This window comes from Pecten maximus, chromosome 7, assembly GCF_902652985.1.
Source record: "Pecten maximus chromosome 7, xPecMax1.1, whole genome shotgun sequence".
Lineage (NCBI taxonomy): Eukaryota > Metazoa > Mollusca > Bivalvia > Pectinida > Pectinidae > Pecten > Pecten maximus.
Window position 1 is genome coordinate 28,605,443 of NC_047021.1, and position 21,659 is coordinate 28,627,101.

Genomic DNA, 21,659 nt, shown 5'->3' on the forward strand with positions numbered 1-21,659 from the left:
AGGCCTCTCTAGGCTCACACTGTCAGAGAGGCCTCTCTAGGCTCACACTCTGTCTGAGAGGCCTCTCTAGGCTCACACGTTGTCTGAGAGGCCTCTCTAGGCTCACACGTTGTCTGAGAGGCCTCTCTAGGCTCACACTCTGTCTGAGATCTCTCTCTAGGCTCACACTCTGTCTGAGAGGCCTCTCTAGGCTCACACTCTGTCAGAGAGGCCTCTCTAGGCTCACACTCTGTCTGAGATCTCTTTCTAGGCTCATACTGAGAGGCCTCTCCAGGCTCACACGTTGTCTGAGTGGCCAATCTAGGCTCACACTATGTCTTAGAGGCCTCTCTAGGCTCACACTCTGTCTGAGAGGCCTCTCTAGGCTCTCACATTGTCTGAGAGGCCTATCTAGACTCACACTATGTCCGAGAGGCCTTTCTAGGCTCAAACTTTGTCTGAGAGGCCTCTCTAGGTTCACACTCTGTCTGAGAGGCCTCTCTAGGCTCACACTTTGTCAGAGAGGCCTCTCTAGGCTCACACTCTGTCAGAGAGGCCTCTCTAGGCTCACACTCTGTCTGAGATCTCTTTCTAGGCTCATACTGAGAGGCCTCTCCAGGCTCACACGTTGTCTGAGTGGCCAATCTAGGCTCACACTATGTCTTAGAGGCCTCTCTAGGCTCACACTCTGTCTGAGAGGCCTCTCTAGGCTCTCACGTTGTCTGAGAGGCCTATCTAGGCTCACACTATGTCCGAGAGGCCTTTCTAGGCTCAAACTTTGTCTGAGAGGCCTCTCTAGGCTCACACTCCGTCTGAGAGGCCTCTCTAGGCTCACACTTTGTCTGAGAGGCCTCTCTAGGCTCACACTTTGTCTGAGAGGCCTCTCTAGGCTCGCACGTTGTCTGAGAGGCCTATCTAGGCTCACACTATGTCCGAGAGGCCTTTCTAGGCTCACACTTTGTCTGAGAGGCCTCTCTAGGCTCACACTTTGTCTGAGAGGCCTCTCTAGGCTCACATCTCTGTCAGAGATGCATCTCTAGGCTCAACCTCTGTCTGAGAGGCCTCTCTAGGCTCGCATGTTGTCAGAGAGGCCTCTCTAGGCTCACACGTTGTCTGAGAGGCCTATCTAGGCTGACACTTTGTCAGAGAGGCCTCTCTAGGCTCACACGTTGTCTGAGAGGCCTATCTAGGCTGACACGTTGTCCGAGAGGCCTCTCTAGGTTCACACTGTCTGAGAGGTCTCTCTAGGCCTACACTTTGTCCATGTAGGCTCTCTGGGTTCTCACTCTTTGAGTCTATTTGTCCATCAATGTTTCTGGGTAATGTACCACAGGTCATGTGATCTCTACCTCATTATATATCCAAACTTCTGTTTCATCCTTCACACAATATATGTTTTTACTAACACACATTCAATATCTTCATAACCAGATGAATTATGTGTTCCCATGGGGATAAGTGACATTCTGCTGTTTTGCTATACAAATTATTTCTGTCAATGATAAACTTTTGTTATCTTTTGCCTTATTACCGTTCATTAAGTACACAAACTATCTTTTCAATCAATTTCTTTTCAGATACAAAATCATGACAAAGTGTTGGATGTTTAATCCAAACGATCGTCCCACCTTTTCTGTACTAGCTCACGAGGTACGTGAGATGGTAACTATTCTCCAGCAACAGATGAAACAGGGACAGAAGCGGAGTAATATACAAAGTACTTACGTCAATGTAGAAACTGCCACCGACTATCACTATGGGGACGCCAGCCAGTCGGCCGTCATGACACCAGATGCCACTGAGAATGTCATCGAACCAGCAGAACCAAATACAACGATTGCATAGTCCCAAAGCTCAATATCTTTATAATTAAATGTTCATATTTTAAAGAATGCCCTTGGGTTTTCTTTCCTTTTTTTTTATTTAGAGAATATAAAATGTGTGTGTTTTCATTTCATTAATATTGTGTCGTAGATTTGTGATTTTTATTGATACAGCATCAAATGCACATTGACTGGAAAGCATATATGTACGTAGGATTGACAATGTCTGTATGGCTCAATATGAATTGTTTGTTGTGAGCAAGACTGAGTGAAATACATTTAACAAAACTTCTGTACTGTCTGTTTCCTTTTTGCCATGAATTTGATGTTTGATTATTTAACTATGATTTGTTACATCAGGTTTATGGCCCCTTCTAGTTCAAATATAATGCTGTATTAAGAATGAAAATTTAAAAAAAAACATTTCATGTGACAAGGAAACATTTTGAAAACAACTGCTCTGGAATCTTCAAGATATGTTGCAGTTTGGAAATGCTTTCAACTGCTGTAATACTTAGAAATTGGAGATGAATAACTCAATTATGAACCAAACAGTAAAAGAATTATCACCATGACAACCATGTTTGTTTAAATGTACTAGTTGTTTTATGAAGTATATTGTTGTTGTTTTTTATGTTTAGTTTATGTTAGTTTTCATTCTTTACAAAAGTTGCTTTAGTACTGAACACATTCCAAAGTATGGAGTTATATACTGACTACAAATGTTTTTTTTATTTAGAAATGTTGTGTTTATGATGTTTTATATATATATAACTCTATGTAATAGGAGCATTTTCTTGAAAATGTCTGATGACTTATCATGGGCGAATGGCTCACACTTACTTATAACATATCATTTAAATATGTAGAATTTTTTACTTATAACATATCATTTAAATATGTAGAATTCTGCACAGTCAGGGATATAACCTATGTTTTATAAGACCGGTTAAGTCACTTCATCGACCAACAGAGTTTGGAAAATGTGTTATTCAGAATGTCTGTTAATTTGTCTTTTTCAACATATGTACATTACTACAACATACTTTATATGATTACTTGTATTATCAATAAAAATATATTGCAAGAAGAAATATATTTTAAACACTGAATGGCTCGTAAATATATATACATGTAAAACTGTACCTGCAGTATTCAAGCTCAAAGTTGGTGTTCAAATCCACAAACATTATTATAACATAGAACATTTCATTTTGATATGAGGAAGTTATATGGCAATATGATCTTTATTTGGAAGTATTGATAATGTAACTTATACTTCAGGTTGTGTAGAAATGTATTGATGTACCATTTTAATTGTGTTAATTTACATACTAATTCATATGATTAAGTCAAATGCATGATGGGTAAATGGTTTGTCTTAATGTTATATTTTTTTTTATTTTATATAATCTACCTGTTAAATGGCTAATTATTTATATCGAAGGTATACAGAAAAATGTTTTTTTTTCTAATTGGATAATGATTGTAGCTCATTTTACATTTTTATCAAGAAAAATGATTGATTAAAAAGCACTGAATTTATGTATATTTGATATTTCATACTTATTTGGATTAATTTCATAAAATTTGTAGACAAGTTGATAATTTTCATTATACTACAGTGTACATGTACAGAAAATTAATTAAAAAACATGTCATAATCTTAAAGATGAAAGATCACAATCTTATTTTTGGTTGCACGTAAACAGAAAAAATGACAGGTCTCTATATAGAAGACATGTTTAATTTGCCATACCTATACATACTTATTTTTCAATGTATACCTATACATACTTATGTTTCAATGTATTTCCATGTGACTTATAGTCCTTTTTGAATATAAAGAATTCTGTTAATTGCATGGTCCTTGAAAACAGAGCTTTATCCTTCTGGTTAAGTACAATTTACATCACTTATGTAAACGCATATATTTTGACACACTCTAAATTTAGTGCAGTACCAAACTTTAATATATTAGCGCTGTGATAAATTGTACCACCCACATTTTTTCGCAGAGAATTTTATTTTGAAAGAGTTATTAGCAAAATTATAATTTAGCACAATACTTCCAGCACAAAAATCGTGAAAATAAGGTTACCTCTGAAATATGTACATTTACAGTAATTGAAATGTTTTCTTCCGATAAAGTCTTATCCTGTGTCCAATTTGGACAAAACTTTTGATTCATATAGCTGTTTAAGTACTAGTCAGTTATCTAAGCTGACAGTGCCATTGTTACTGGGTAGTATTGTGTATTCAGTGGAGTGTGGTACAGGTTTGAAGGGAACATTAACCTCCCATTAAAATTAATTGGTGGAGAGAATTGATATACAAAATGTACATACCCTTGTGTTAGGTATAGTAATCTGCATAAGTCAAAATTCTACAAGAAAACCAAATCAAGGGATTGTGCAATGTTTAAATGTATTGATTGTGCAGGGATTAAATAGCCACTAGCTAATGCCTTCCCGATAATGAGCTAAATATCCTTGTGATTTTTATCTAAAACACAAAAAGAAGGGAAAATATTGCTTTAAAATAAATTTGTACGAATAGTTATAATACTTCCAAAGATAAACTGATGTTAGAATTCAAGCAGATTAATTAGTTCAAAAAGGCAATAGGACTATATCGCCATTTGGAAAAAAGCTTACTAGAAAACCCTTACAATTAGTTTTAACAAAGTGCTTATCATGTATGTATAAAATATTATTTTTTATGTTACTTCATTATATTGTTTAGTAAAACTAAAAATAAGGATCCTATATATGGAAGTATCACTGATAAATTTGTTTGGACAATTAACAGGTAAAAATAGCCTTCAGGTAAAAGCCACAGGTACCACGGGTGCAGGTACCACGGGTGCTGCACCTTATACTGGTCACCTTGTACGGCACGTAAAACCTGTAACCTATCAACCATGGTCAGTCATACCTGATTGGCTCTAGTGCACTACTGGTCTACCTGTAATCTTATTGTGCACGATTAGTGTATAAGGGAAAGTCGTTATAGAAGTTGTAAAGGTAAAGTCTATACTCGACTGGATTGAAATAAGATTTTCATATTCAGATTCAGATATGTATATCTAAGTGTCATGTATTGATACATGTATAATACATAAAATACAGGCATTGAAATAAGAAATGTCAGTGTACAAACAACACAAAATCGTGATTCTGCTAATGAAAATTAGGGTAAATTTTTGAAAATAAGTATATGATATAATATATATATATTGTTTTCACTTAAATACATTGTATACTATTGATGTACATGTACTATGCACCAATTAATCAATATTACATGTATTATGTTGATATGAGATGTCAAGCTAAATTTTGAGTATGCCTATATACTAACACTGATCATTGTCCAATTTTAAAAGTCAGGTTAAAATATCATACCTCAAATGGACATAGAGTGTTAAGTTTTAATTGTCAGCTGACTTAAGAAAGTTTCTAGTGTATGAATATATAATGATGTACTAAGGGATTGTCAACTGACTTGAGAAAGTTTCTAATGTATGAATATATAATGATGTACTAAGGGATTCCAAAACACCATGTCGATTCAAACAAAACCAGGAAAATAAAAAGCAATTTTGTAAAATAAACATTGATTTTTATATGATAATTTTAATCTTTAATAATTATACTATATATACTAAATATACTTTAATTAAGTATTTTTATAACTATGATTTGATGAACTTTGATAATACAACATATCCTAAATTGTGATTGTTATTCAGTCAATGTTTATTTTTTACATATTTAAGGAAATTATTTTTTTCTATAATCACTACTAAACTATTAGTAAAAATATTCACAAAGATAGTATTCACAGTAAAAACCCATTATTACCCCCCCCCCCCCCCCCCCCCCCCACCTCCTAAAGGGGGGGGGGGGGGGCTATACTCCCTAAAACACTTAATTAATTAAATTCATTTACATGTCAAAGTAACGCTTATTACTGAAGAGGGGAGGTAACTGATATAACACTAATTACCACTCGGAACTCCTCGGCTGTGCTGCACAGTTACATCCGAGGAGTTCCGATTGACTAATTACTGAAGAGGGTCACTGATATAACACTAATTACCACTCGGAACTCCTCGGCTGTGCTGCATAGTTACAGCCGAGGAGTTCCGATTGACTAATTACTGAGAGGGGAGGTAACTGATGTAACACTGATTACTGAAGAGGGGAGGTACCTTATGTAACACGAATTACTGAAGAGGGGAGGTAACTGATGTAACACTAATACTTAAGAGGGGAGGTAACTGATATAATACTAATTACTGAAGTGGGGAGGTAACTGATCTAATAGAATAACTTTAAACTGTCTAGATTTCTGTGTAGACCAAGTTTTCTGTGTGTTTGGTGTATATATTTTCGACTATTTATTGTACAACTTTACATGTACCTTTCAATAGACAATACCTACTTGAACATTCCATCATTTGTACATATATTCAAAATTTGCATTAACATTATATGTAATGATTATACAGCGAAAAGCACTTTAATCGAGTTTGAAATGTTGCTAAACAACCCTTTTAAGCTAACGGCAGATGTGTATATCTGAAACCTAGTTATAGGTAATGCATAGGGACCACTGCATTACAAACATAGAAATTCAGTGATTATCCATATTTACCGAGGGAATTGATATAGAGGACTGAATCGAGTAAAAATGTTTGGTGTGTTCCATAGTGGATGCTTTGATAAGATTAACCATAGAGGATTCAATAGATTCTGTAATGTTTATCAGACAGGCCATTTGTTAATGAAAGCCAGAAAGTCACATGTGGTTCCATTGGTCAATGTCTGGTGAACAGATGTCTGGTAAACAAAATTCTCTTTGAACAATCATTCCGTTTGTAAATCTATTGAGGGGTGCTAAACTTTTAGATATTTACATTGCCGTATAATAGTCAGTGCTATCTCTAATTCTGTCAGTTTTCTTTGATTTATGAAATTAAAAAGCTGTTATTTAGAACACGCTACAGAAGATACCTACATGTATACTCAAATCTGATCGGTTTTCATTTATCCTGGTTCAAATGTTTGAATTATAGTTTTTCGTTTATGAAATAAGGATGGCGCTGGTGGTGCTATGTTGTTTTCGGACGAGCTATGACTTTCAAAGCCTGCATTAACTTATGCAAGTCCGGCAAGATATATTCCTGGAATATTTCATTTCAAAACGAACCGGTTGTTGTATTGGTGTACCATTGCCTTGTCCTCTTTTGATATCACAAAGTAGGCCTGGTCACACGATCTATCATAGAGCCACTGATCTTAGCTCAGGAGACTTTAATGATGTCGATAGTCACATCCCTGTAGCACTGATTCACCGATACAGTTTATATCATTCTATTTGTCACAAACCAACGTGTCTGCAGGTATGTTGTACCCAGAGTGACAAGAGACAGCAATTTACAGAAACTAGCTTTAACAAATTGCACCAGTGAGTCGACTGGAAACGCAAATATCCAATTACATGTTCTCTTCTATATTATAGGTAAATTGTATTGGATTGTAGTTATGTTGTGAAAGTTTCATTAGGGATTAGATTAATCATTTTACACATATCACACTAGTTATTCCATGTTAAATTGTTCTAAGGGAGTGAGTTATGCTTTTCGTTTCTTTCATCTTATAATTTCGTCCAATTTATTCCTTCTTAACATATTACCATTTCTAAAGAAGATTGAAGCTTCATCAATAACCATGGTAGTTACAATGCTTTTAACATATTGAAGAATATATACTCACATTTATTATTTTGAGGTGCTACGTTAGACAAAATCTTGTTTAAAATGTTCATGTCAACAATGTTCGTTTAACAATATTGTATTCAATATTCATTCAAGTATACATACACATTTTATAAATTTGGGATCGGAAAACAAGTTTAAAACTAATATTAATTCCTTTCAGCAATGCTCATGTCAACATTACATATCGCATTAAACTTTGAAAAATAAGAGTTTTTCATACGATTGTTGCAAAAACGAAACATTTCTGAAAGATATGTAGACATGTGGTATCTAAATTACAATGTACTAGATATAAGGTATTGGTTCATTATATTGATATATAAGGTATTTGTTCATTATATTAATATGCGTGTATTTAAATGACACTTTTTATAAATAAAACAGAAATATCTTTAATTGATGGTTTCTGTGTTTTATGCTTAACTACAGGTATCAATTTTTAATCAATAAGCAAAGACTAAATAACAAAACGGAGAATCAAGCAATTACAGACATATCACCAGTCTGTGAATACGAAAGCATTTCTCCGTTATTCATTTGTTGTGAGCATTCCTAAATCATGAGCACGATATTTTAAGATATTTTTAGCGCGAACTTCACCGACAGAAACACCACTGCTTCTCCCACCTACGATTTCTATAAAATGTATTTGATACAATTATGTCGCACTATACTGTATTTCTGGGAGAGTACACACTTGTTAAGAATCTTTAAGTATTTATGTGATATATGGATTATCAGGACTGTACAACACAGCTTTCAATGAAGGATCCGAATGATCGAGAAACACCCTTCATCTTAAGTGAATTCTAGAAAATATACGCCGCGAAAAGCTATGCCAGGGAGTTATGCTGTATTTTATGGGTGGTTGAGTTAAATCCATGTATCCTATCGTCATGTCGCTGGCTCGGTCTACAGTTTATGTAAGCCTTTATTTATAGTTCTTACTACCATTCTTAGAAGTATTAGATCATTGGGTTAAGGTCGTATTGTGATAATGTTATTTATTTCTAAGAACCCCAGAGATCTTTCGGTGCGCTTTGATCCATCGCATTACAACAGAAGAGACCAGCCGGAAAGCAGCTCGGGCCTTTCCGTCATATTTTCGAGAAAACAAGAAGATATGACGGAAAACCCCGAGTGGTTTTCTGATTACATAAGTGACGCTTATCAGGAGGTTCATGGGTATGGGCATTTCACCTGCATAGTCCAATAGCTAGCTTTTGGTGGCTGTGCTGTTGAATGTCGTATCTGCGTACCGAAGTTATAAAACAAATTAAGCATGGTCAGCTCTTGGATGGATGAGCGCTGTGTTGTACCCCCAGTGCACAATGATTAACATTTAGTTGTGACCATCTCGCTCTGTACACTATCAAACTGAAAGTCACGGGATCAACGATACGGCAAACGTTTATGTCTAATTTTCATGAAAACGACTCCAAAGTTTAATAATTTAAAGACACCTTCCATTATTTTATTTCAATGTAATAATCGTAATTAAGTAGATCTTGACGATTGTTTTCCGCCAATTCAATAATATCAATTTAAACAGCCGATGGTTTTGTGAGCGAATATCGTTGATACTATGCGTTTAAGGAACGCCTTCGTTCTCTTTTCGTTTCAGCTCATTTAAGGATGCCTTCCTCTGTGTGCGAGATAAATGCGTGTAGTGTGTGTGTCTTGGGAGACTGCAGTGTATTCATGTTTGTCTCCTTGTGATATTGCGAAACTGGTGTCGACTTTCTAGAGCTACCTTAATGAAGCATACTGCCGAAGACATCTAGTAGAATATCCCACCCGGTCACAAAATACTGAGAGTTTAGCTGGAGTATACGCAACGTACGTAACGTCTCAGCCAGGGGACAGAACACAAAGCCTTCCTCACAAATGCAAAAGCGCAACTAAAAGCCAAAAGTGGGGAAGCGTCAAGGGAAAGATAGGTAAGAAAAAAGTTGATAAGAAAGAAGTAAAAATATAATTTCCCAAGTTTAGTCACCTCTTATGCAAATGTATTTCGGGCAACATGTATAATTATCATGCGCTCCCTTAAGAGTAGATTTGACGGAAAGATCTTCCAATACCTTTGCAAAAAATACTTTGAATCCATACGAGTCGAACTGGCAAGTTCTTCATCTTCTTTTTTTTTAGATATATCGCTGATATGTTGCTTTTAAGTAAAGAAAAATAAAAATAAAATGGTTATGTGAATCCAGCTGATACTGCGTTTATTATATTTCCAGTTACAACGTACAACAATGATAACAATAAGCTGTATGATGTCGATCCTCGTTTACTGGGTATCTTATATTCAAGATTTCGGCCAGTGATCATGATGGAGACTTCTTACAATAAATGGTTTCTGCATGGTAATGAGGAATGCCTGGAATTCCTTAAACGACCCCATTGAGAAGTTTCCTTGCGGGATTAGAAATCAAACATGTCCGATACTCTTATATATGTATGGTGATATCATTGCCAATATCCTATGTATCAATTTGAGAACGTGGCATTATGTGCAATTGACATTCAATTACATTTACGTTACATTTACATATTTTTACCGTCATTTGAGTTAGACTTTTTATATGCATCTTACAAAGCTCTTGGCTTGAATAACGGACCAATTCTTTAATTATGGCAGCCTTATACCATTAGCGTGGGAAGCAGAAATGATTCTTCGGAGAAATGCAAAACATATGGAAATCAAAAGTATTTCGCTTACAATACATCCCGGAGGAAAGGTGTCGTTATTGGTTATGCTGCAAGCAAAATGTCTGTAAGAGGTTGTAGTGTATTTGATCTTTAAGTGCAGGATAATACACATGTATAGAATCAAACTCAACCGGTGGAGAAGGGTATGGTAACGTAGTAGTAACAAGAGTATCAGTGTTATGTTTTATGAATATTTCTTTCTTATTATGATTTAAATGATTTTCGTTTGAATAAAAATATACTTTTTTACGCATAATTCATCGGAAGTTTATGAAATGATATTTTTGTGATCCTTTTCTTTTTCATGTACATATAATTATTGTATGGGATAAATATTATATTAACGTTATATTGCCATATTAAACATGATATTCTTTGTAGTCAATATTAGTAACTAGTACCATTACAGTTTCCCCTTTTAACTTTCTAATAACAGATTACAAATTTTATGTTCTAATTCACTTACGTAAATAATCACAGAACACTTTTAAAACATTTACGTTTTATTTATAGAAAAGGTGTAAAAGTAAATCATATCTTGTTATGATGAACACAATGGTATATGTCAATTTTCATATTATGAATTTACAAGAGAAGTAAATCCTCGCGCTCAAAGATATTTTGCTTTATGAGAGAATCCATACTTACCTTGAAATGAAAAATACACACGTTGTGTATTTACTGTACATATCTATGTGACATAAGACTGCAAGATAATATCGTAAAATAATTGCTTGATAATAACCGGGTTTTTTTTTTTTTTTTTTTTTGAAATGATATATACACACAAAAGTTGTCACATTCATATCTACCACTGGAATCCAAGAATATCTCAATTTCATAAAAAAAAATATAATAATAATGATAATAATAATGTGCTCGAAATTGAAAGTAGCAACTCGGTGATCTTGATATTGCAGTTTGCTGAATGACTATTTGACAGTTATTGTGTGTGTCAGGTTTGTAAGCTCTTTGTAAGTTAAATTCTGAATATTTATGTACATTGAATGTACTTTTCAGCAGAACTCAATCTTTCTAAGCTGATTTTAAGAAAGCCGTTCACCAATAATCACATGAACAGGTTTTTTTAAAACTTTTATGATAAAATAAATTCAAATTACTAAACATCAAACATGTAGCTACAAATAGAAAGTGTAAAACATCTTATTTCAGTATTTTCACAGAATCTCTTTTGGTTGGCAGTAAACCATCACACAACAAAGACGTCTACAACCATCATGACCTCCATTACAAAACCATGTCCATATTACTATCCTGTTTACCTTGAATGCTACACAATATCTATCAACTCAAGACAATTTAACTAACATGCATGCATTTGATCTGACTAACAAAAATTATAACAAGTAAATAAAACATAATACGTACATCAATTAATCTATATACATTGTAATTCCAAATAAATTTTACACCTTAAATATTTACTGTTTCTGAAGAGCAGTCCACAACTTTGTTAATTCATACTTTGTCTAAATTAGTGAAATAAAACGTTCTGAAAGGAAAACAAGCTGATCCATGAAAAATCTTAATTTTAGCTATCGAAAACGTTCCACAACAAGTTTTGCTTTTAAGACCAATGATGGACCTTCAAAGGCACTTACTCAGATTCATTACACTCCGCCACATCAGTGGAAAGACTTTAATGTTCCACTGTCATCAGATTATATGGGCGTTTGATAAGCTGTACTATACTCTACCCGATCGCCCTGTCTCTTAAAGACAATGAAATATGTTTAAAGTTATAACTCCCCTACGTAAGATGACGTTATTTTGACCCAAATGTTGCCTGGCTGAGTTTGATTAAAAAATTTCCTGCATTTCCATCAAAGTAGAAATATGTATATTACTAAAACATTCCTGTTTTAATCTGCTATTAAGATCATATAAAAAACTAAAATTGGTCAAAAATTGTCCACAACTTTCAAACACCACACAGCAATACACATAGTACGACACATAGTAGATAGATTGAAACATGTATTTCACTTAACACCAGAAAGGCAGTCATTCTAACAAGTGCTTTCTGAAATTTCCAGTCAAGGATTTTTTAATGTCACAACGGAAAACACGTATAAAACTAGAATCGCATACTAAATGTCTTTTGAGCTTTAGGACTACACAATCGTTGTGCTAGGATCTGTAGGATTAAAATGTTGCTCTGTGGCATCTGGTGTCATGATGGCCGACTGGCTGGCGTCCCCATAGTGATAGTCGGTGGCAGTTTCTACATTGACGTAAGTACACTGTATATTACTTCGCTGCTGTCCCTGTTTCATCTGCTGCTGGAGAACAGTAATCATCTCGCGTACCTCGTGAGCTAGTTCAGAGAAGGTGGGACGATCGTTTGGATTAAACATCCAACACCTTCTCATGATTTTGTATCTGAAAACAATATGTTCAGGAGATCTAGTTTGTACTAATTTTCCTTCTTTGGAAACAAAAACAAAATTGTTTCTATTGACTAAAAATAATTGTTTACGATAAACGTTTTGCATCATTAGAAATGCGGAAATGTTTTGTAAGATCTTTTTTACAGATTTTTTCCCATAAAATACTATGATAATTTTACTCGAATTATGCGAGTTAAGTATATTTGCCCATTTTTGTTTTATGTTGGGAGATATGAAATGCTTTTAAATGTTCTAAGTTGTTGTTTTTTCTTTTATTGACTTAAGCTTATGTAATTTGAAGGTGGACCTTGACTTTACTTACAGAGTATCAGGGCAGAAAGGGGGCTGTGGCATCCTTCGACCCGCCTTGATGTATCTCAATACATCCCAGTTATCGACCTCTGGGTATGGGTTAACTCCCCTTGTCATGAGTTCCCACAGACACACACCATAGGACCACTACAGAAACAAATGATCAATTGAAACTGATTTATAAATTATGCAAAATGATGTCAGTTCCAAATTGCAGCTACGTATATTATAGATGCATATTATTAACTACGTTTCCAGTGTTTGAAGGTCAAAGAAAATTAGTCGCTTTTAGTGCTAAGCAAAAATAACAAGAAACTCCAAATAATTCCACTGACCACGTCCGATTTTGAGTTGTAGTTTCCTTTTTCAAGACTCTCCGGGGCCATCCACTTGACTGGTAGTTTACTCTTCTTATTGTCACTGCTGTAGTAGTCACGTTCATAGATATCTCTGGACAGACCGAAGTCAGCTACCAGGGCTTTGAAGTTCTCATCTAACCTATAGTTATATATAACGCGTTGTGGTTAATGTCAATATGCCCAAAGTTAGTACATCCTTGTTCATTAGCAAATTTTTTGAAACAATTTAAACAAAAATGAATCAGCATTTTATCGCATGATAATAGCAGTAATTAGGTTCAATTTTTCCAAAATCTATTATTTACAATACAATTGTTTGTTGGTTTTAATGTTGTTATAGTCGATATATATACGTTAGGGTTCCCATGCTACATTTGCCCACCATACATCCTGCTGCCATATCGACTATAATAACATTAAAACCACTGTTCAATACTTATATTTACATTGTCTTACCATTTCCGGCAACTTTGAAAAAAACTAAACCAACACAAAAAATCCCGCCTTTTTTAATGTCACATGACCCACTGGGTGTTATAGCCTGAGGCACTGGGTGTTATAGGCGTATGGTGGCAACTGCCTCTTAGCATTGTGTCAATGGGGAAATGCGGAGCAAATGTAAATATATCTTAATGAACCTTTTGGTACATTTTATCAAAGAGTATATTTACAAAGACATTTCTGGGTTTAATATAAACTAGAGTCATAGAAAAAGCGCAGACATATACTTACATACAGTTTCTGGCGGCCAGATCTCTGTGTACAAACTTGAGTCCAGAGAGGTAGTCCATACCCTGGGCTATGTCTATTCCATAAACTATCAGGTCTTTGATTGTAGGATTCTAAAAGAGATACAGAACTTCTACGTAGACGGAAATGGTTAATTTTCCACGACTTTTAAATGTTTTAGATCTCCGGAAAATTGATTAATTCAGATGCAGAACCATATAAGCAACTTGCTGAAATAATACTGCATTTGGTTCTGAAACTCTCACATTCTCCTGTTGATGTCTGAACCCGGCAAGATTCTCATATATTTTCACTATTTTCAGACTACCATACCATCTAGTAAATATATACGGTTTGCCATTGACTTGTAAGAAATTGAGACCCGCAATATGTAGTGCCTCGCAAAATTTCGAGCCAACAAGATAGTCAATATAATTTGTAACTGGTAACTGATACTCTATAAATGATTGGGGCCTACTTTTTGCTCGATATCCCGAACCCTCGGTCTTTAGCAGATGCACGAGCTTTCAACGACATTCAAAACAAATTGAGCGTCGGGAGTTAGATCCAATGGTGGCAAATATGAATTTAACTGCATCACATAACTGTGTCGTCCCTACTCGGACGCATCGGTGATGCTAAGGGCCAAAAGTGTTGATACGAAGGAGGAAGAGGAGGCAATCTTCCGAACGGAATATAATCCGTATATGTCTTTCTTTGGTCGCTTCCCTTACCTCGGACGATGCGCTTTTTATCAATACGGTATTATATCATATAAGTGATTGCCTTACAAAATAAAGTTCCCCGTACTTGGTTTGTCTTCATTATAAATCATTTTCCTTTTTTATGGCCTCTTCAAAGAAAGCACCATATTTGATAATTACACTATTCTAACATCTGCAAGGAAGTGGTTGTTCCAAATTTAGCTCAAGTGCCCTTTCGAGCTCTCTAGAAAGACACTATTTGTCACCTATACAAAAGTTGATTTTTATGGTCGATGAAGGTATCAGATTACCTCCCTTGAATTATAGTTTTATATAACTCAACTTCTTTTGGTTATTGTATAATTTGTGCATACATACAATTCATTTTGTTCTTTTAGAAAACAGAAAGGCATCTCAAGTTTGATAGTTTTATAGGTATGATAAATGAAAAAGATACTTACATTCTGGGCATTACGTATGTAAGATAAAAGGTCACCATGACTCATATACGGTAGTACCACCAAGGGCATGTCATCCATTCCAAAGCAGATCCCGGTCAGGGTCAGGACATTCCCATGGTGGAAATCTTTCATACGCATGGCCTCTTCAAGAAAACTCTGGATGTCTATTTCTCTTGGGCTGTCATCTATAGTGAGAGCAATGTTATATGTTATTAAGATGATATCAAGCGAGCATTGAGTCTAGTAATGACTTGCTTACAAGAAAACATTGGTGTTATATATTTGGTGGAAAATGTAACGAAGGAGAGAAAAGGGGGGAAGGTGGGTAATCATTGCGGGTGAAAACTGAGCAATGGAAGAGAAAATGAGCAATAGAAGAGAAAATAGACAGATTATTAAACAGATATATTTCATGTATATGTGATGATAATCTGATTCATCACAAGGGCTTTGTTCAATGTATTGTTAACGTCGCCAGTTGTGCGCTTTGGTTTGTGACTTAACCGGGATTTGTCCTAGACTTGTCGTCGACGAAGCGAAAGGCGCTTACTCTTTCAAAACACATGGTCTTACTTAATCTCCCTGTATGTCTTCAAGCGTTTCCAGACACATCTATTTTTTGTTCATATTTTCCCCCATTTTATCAATTTTATGTTAGAAAATCGGTTTTGTTATTATGTTGGTATTCTCCTTTTTGAAGGGAAATAGCAAGTGACTAACATTAAACAAGGTTTATATCGAAAAAACTAAAGGTGAAGAGCAAACTAGCAAATATAAACGGAATGTTTTGGAGATGCCTGTGGATCAAGAAAAGAAACCAAAATAATTGGAACAACACGTTACCAATGACTTAGAGAGAGAAAGAAAGGTGAATGAAGGTGTAAGATAACGCGAAAGTCATTGTTTATCATATATGTATTATTTTAATTTAAATTGCGGCAAAGTTTATATAATTATGACGGTCAATGTTGCTTACTGTGTAATGTCTTAACGGCGACCAGCAAATCCCCTTTGGTGTCCGGAAAGGTTAGGTAGCCCATGTGTACACAACCAAAGTGACCTGAAATAAAACCGACCAATGTATTCTCACAAAATTAGACTAAAATGTTTAATAAAAGAATAACAAAATGAGAGATAATTATTAAATAAGATAAGTTGATACTCAATAAACCACTAAATTGTCTCTCCAAAACTAAAAGTATATAGTTACTGCTCTATAGATTATAAATTAATATACATAACAAAAAAAGACAATAAACAAAAATTTTTGTTAAAAAACCTGACATCTCCCTTCAGTAAATAAGAAATACTGACCTCTCCCTTCAGTAAATAAGAAATACTGACCTCTCCCTTCAGTAAATTATAGATACTGACCTCTCCCTAGGATTTCACCCAGTGTGAGCCACTCTCGTTCTATCAGAAGGTTTTTATCTCGGAGAACCAACAGTGTGTCATCATCGATACCAGATAGAAGGGAGGCTGCTGCTCCACCCTCGGACATCCGCTGTTCTGCATAATCTTAAACAAAACATTTCGTTGTTAATCACGTTCAACCTTTTAAAATTAAAATAGTATCGCAAACAAAGGGAGTAATATGTGTATACTAGTGCTTGAGGGCTGTTAAGGATATATGTGCTTTTGTCCTCGGTCAATTAGAGAAGGAAGTAAGTAATAAGTTTTCCCCAGTTTTAATTTAGATCGGTTATATGTAATGAGAGGAAGTCACTTTGTATCACTCACAAAGCTGGTCCTTGGTGTAATAATGTAGAATATTAAAAGAGCACGGCAGGGGATATGGCCATGGTTTTTACGAGGATAATGTTCTGATAGAAAAGACAAACGCATTTAAACGCTAATCTAATGACATGAACATCATATGTCGAAATTAGAATTCCCAATATGACATTTAATGTTCTTTATTTTATATTTTAAGCACGGGATTTTTATATTTCTTACAATATTTATAATTTATTACAAAAATCCTAGTAAGCAATATAACTTAAGTCTTTAAAAACAATTCTAATTTTTTAAAGAAAAAAAGTTCTGAGAGGGGGATTCAAATAATAATGATATACAATTTTGTGTGCATACTAACCATTGGCCCTGTTCTGAATATCTGTTACTCTCTGGCCGTTAGCATCAATGCGGACAGACTGATACTGTGCCATATACGGATCTAATGGTTTTTTAAATGGATAAATATGCTTTGTCTTCAAAATCAATACTAGCATGATGATAAGAATGATGACAATGACAAGTGCTGCTACGAGGATGATGGTCGTAGTTGGGGCTGCGTCTTCGGTCAATGTGAATACCAGGAATCCTATTTCTTTCTTTACCCCGCCTGCTGTTACCTGAAACAAATTCATTTTCGTTCATTTCTTAATGAAACACACTTTTGAAATTACCTAACATATGCAAATTATTTGCATATATTAAACTCTTTCCTAATTTGAATATTTGATATTTAATACCATCAAGCGACCTTCTGTTGATATTTGTGAATGAATTTTAATTTTAACATTAACTTTGTCCGCACTAACTCGTTGACTTATTAAAGTAACAAAGTATTTAGAATTATATCTATCTCAACTCCCTGTATTTCTGAAAAACAATCGCGCTGAAATAGAATATTCTGGGGGGAAAAACGACGATAGAAACTTTTATATACCACTGTAATTCTGAAAAATACAATAATAGGCAAATCATACTTTCCCCATCGGATCTAAAACCACATAACATGAATGCACTGATGAGGATTCGTAATAAATAAGATGATTCCGTACCCAAAGTATGAAGTTTCAATGACAAGTAGAATATGAGATTGAGGCGGGCAAACTTTCTTATTGATACAGGCTTAATGCCTTCTACTGACAAACAGTGATATAGATAGAGACTGGAGAAGACAGGGGGAGGACAGACGGACACAACGCTAATCTATTGCAACTATCTCATTATCGATAAAGCTTTGGAGGAATAGGGTAGTATTTTCGTGTATTGACTTAAAAATTAATAAGATTTAAGTTAATATAACATTAAATCATTCATGAGAGCCAGAAACTTACAGTGACACGATGCTTAAGTGGTGACGCCTTTGTAGGCTTGTTGTGTAGGGTACAGTACATGACGGTGTCCTTGAGCTTGGTGATGTTACACAGTCTTTCAGTTCCTACCCTGACGGACATGTCCTCAATAGATATCCCCAGGTTTAGATGTTCTCCCTACAACAATAATGCATTTCATTATTTCGGAACTAACGAATATCTTCCTATACAATAAAAGGGTGTCTGCATTCATTTATATGTGAATATGCCTTGCCCATCTTGATAAGGAAATATGCCGATCTGATAATCGGCCAATTTCCTATGCGCAGTTTTAGAAAGTGACATTATTTGGCTTTGGCTTTGATTTGCAAAACTTACTAGCAGCTTTACACTAGTTTAGAGAAATATGAAAGCCAAATAAAACTGTTCTATAAAACATAAGTCCGATGTGAAAGACATTGCTAATGCAAATGAGGTATAATCAGTTGTATGCAGCAATGTTCATTAAGCAGCTGTAATCTGTATAAGATCATAACTAGTCAAGTGCTTTCATCCGTGCTCTAGAGTCTCACGATTTTAGTAACCATTGATAAGTCTTTATTCCTTTCTTTTAAGATTTTTCATATCTTGAAATATGCAATACGTGAAGACGGACGTTTTATAACGACCAGGCAATAATGGGTTCCAAAGGTTACCTTAATGTCCAAAGTTGTCTCTGTAATGTCCATATACCGTAAGTGTCCACTGCCACTGAACTTGTAAAAGTTCGGATCTGGATAGTATCGAAATATCGCCCATGCCTGGTCTACAACGTTCTTCTTACCAACCTCCTTGATGCCGTCCATTTTGAACCAAATGTGATATTCTTCGGACCGAATAGGAAGTTGTCCATCCACATATCCGGTGATGTTGACCGAAGGGCAGTACATAGTGCGACCATTAGCAGCAGCTTTACATTTCTGTAATACAAATTATATATTTTAAGAGATGTTTATACAGTTGTAATATTTGTATCGGGGATGTCTAATTATGTAATACTTATGTTAAGGTATTGTATGTTAATCTCTTTATATAGAGTTGTAAATTGTGTATGGAGAGATTTGTTTTTTTGCCCAGTTGTTCCGTCATCACTATCCGAACTCTCATTTGCGATTGAAATTAATCCAGATTTTGAGAGTGCTATCAATGATATTCTTCGGTGACCTGGTCGTGTTCTCCTTGTACTTTTTCAGAAGACTGCATACAAATCTATATTTTTCTTTATAATTGCACTCGTTTAATCGATTTTGAGTTTCAATTATGGTTTGGCTATTATGTCGGTATTCTTTGCGAACCTCTGCAAACGTAGGAAAGGTGTGCCCCACCAGGCACACCCGTCGTGGATTATCTCTATCCCAATATGAGCAACAAATGACGTTGCATGTTTACCTCACAAGCATATGGCATTGTTATATTATTACTTCAATTGACACCACTAATGCGATAAAGATTATAACAAACGCTTTCTGTGTGGGGTTTTCTTAGGGTATATCGGACTAAACTAGTCGCACTTAATGTGTAGTTAGTTTTGCTCACTTTGGTGCTTTATTTACATTTTACTTTTTAGCGAAAAGAAACTGAAGAATTGTGTCAAATTTATATATAGTAATGTGGCATATGGACAATCGTCCTCGGATATAGACTTTATCACTTTACTAATATACTGATTTAGTAGTTAATATTAAACTATATATATGTAACTGAAGACTCACCTGAGTTGGAGGAGTCCTCTGGGTCTTCACAATCGTGACTCCTATCTGAGGATCGGCTACAATGTGTAAATTTGTCCCAGTCACGGTCAGGTTAATACCGCCACTGTATACAGCAACAGAGGTAAAAAATAGATAATGATATTAAAGGGTAAGAACTATATAGGTACCAACTACACAAGGAAGAGATATCAAGGTAAGAATACAGGTGGAAACAATATGTCTGTTATAAGAAATGAAAGTACACAGGTTAGACTAACACATGTTAGAATGATTCGGTAAGAATTACATAGCTTTCAACTATAAAGGTGATAAATAAGTAATAATTGAGCTGGAAAGAACCTTAAAGTATCTTCCTGCAAAATATTAGCCTTATAACTGATTGGCCGCAGAAAGGCCCAAATTGACACCCCTCCTTTGTATTTGTTATTTTAGTTTTAAATCCCTATACATCTGTACAGATCGAGATTGCTGTAAATCCATGATATTTTTTATATAAACGATAAAAACATTGTGCAGAGCGAAACAATTTACAATTGTACATCACCTACAAATTTTACAAATACATGATAATTGATTATAATTGATGAGAGTACCAACCTGGCGATGGATCGAGGTGGAGACACACTAGAGATAGACGAGTCAGTCATATAGGTGAAGTCTGTGTAGATGGGGAAATCGGTCTCATCTACATTCACCACCACCGGGCCGCTCATTTCCTGTGCATCCCCGCCGAGGGTCAAGGCTGTCGTCTCACAGATAATCACGGTAGCGTTGTAGCTGTAACGTTGGAAATAGACAGGTATCGTTCCATGGAGTTGAAAATATACACACTAATGAATATAACACAAATCAAAGATGGCCGCCCGAAAAGTACTATACACGTACCAAGTATGGCATCTAGTTTTGTGGAAGCATCTTCCAGCAGATCTTGGTATAAGTATTACTATAGGTCAGGACTAAAACAAATACAGAGAACTCCGTCTTAACCGGACTCTGTCCAATCGGGATCTTTGAATGAACCGGTAAAATAATTTGATCCCGAATTGTAGTTTGACTCGATCTCTGTCTTTTCTGTAATCAGAATTTATTTCAAGGTTTGGTTTGGTTTGGTTTATTTTGTTTAACGTCCTATTAACAGCTAAGGTCATTTAAGGACGGCCTCCCGTGTGTGCGTCTAGTTCCTTCTTTACCCTGTACCCTGTGTAAACCGGCGTCGGCAGTCTGGTCCTGTGTGCAGCGGTTGATTATACAGGCCTAATATACCTTTCCTATTCCAGGTACACATACATCGCGCATGGACTCGGACACCAACATAAGTTGATATAGGTAATGTATTCTATAGTGTTCTATTCTGACAAGTACTGACACTTGATACCTTACTGTAGATCATTTGAAAATCATATAAAGTTAAACCCATTATGTCGTTTTATTTCATAAAACTCCTAAAGGACTACACTTTTGATACAGTTACTCCAACCTACCAATGCAAGAATAATATAATCTAACATGGGCCTGTTCCATGGACAGGGATATCGCAACCCAAGTGTAAGAGTTTGGCCAGTCAGCACGAGCCTTGTCGAGTGCTG

General features: G+C 35.3%; 1 protein-coding gene across 1 annotated transcript in view; it reads right to left on the reverse strand.

Moving 5' to 3' along the window:
• Nucleotides 1-11,046: 11,046 nt before the first annotated feature.
• Nucleotides 11,047-21,659, reverse strand: part of LOC117330474 (hepatocyte growth factor receptor-like) — a 31,748-nt gene continuing 21,135 nt past the window's right edge. Inside the window, exons 9-20 of the mRNA XM_033888767.1 lie at nucleotides 20,671-20,850; nucleotides 20,074-20,176; nucleotides 19,018-19,281; nucleotides 18,344-18,499; nucleotides 17,374-17,632; nucleotides 16,653-16,796; nucleotides 16,255-16,338; nucleotides 15,279-15,463; nucleotides 14,117-14,226; nucleotides 13,361-13,523; nucleotides 13,036-13,172; nucleotides 11,047-12,705 (exon numbers count right to left, since the gene is read on the reverse strand). Of these exons, the coding sequence (XP_033744658.1) occupies nucleotides 12,438-12,705; nucleotides 13,036-13,172; nucleotides 13,361-13,523; nucleotides 14,117-14,226; nucleotides 15,279-15,463; nucleotides 16,255-16,338; nucleotides 16,653-16,796; nucleotides 17,374-17,632; nucleotides 18,344-18,499; nucleotides 19,018-19,281; nucleotides 20,074-20,176; nucleotides 20,671-20,850 (2,053 nt within the window). The 3' untranslated portion in view covers nucleotides 11,047-12,437. The remainder of the gene's footprint in view (nucleotides 12,706-13,035; nucleotides 13,173-13,360; nucleotides 13,524-14,116; nucleotides 14,227-15,278; nucleotides 15,464-16,254; nucleotides 16,339-16,652; nucleotides 16,797-17,373; nucleotides 17,633-18,343; nucleotides 18,500-19,017; nucleotides 19,282-20,073; nucleotides 20,177-20,670; nucleotides 20,851-21,659) is intronic.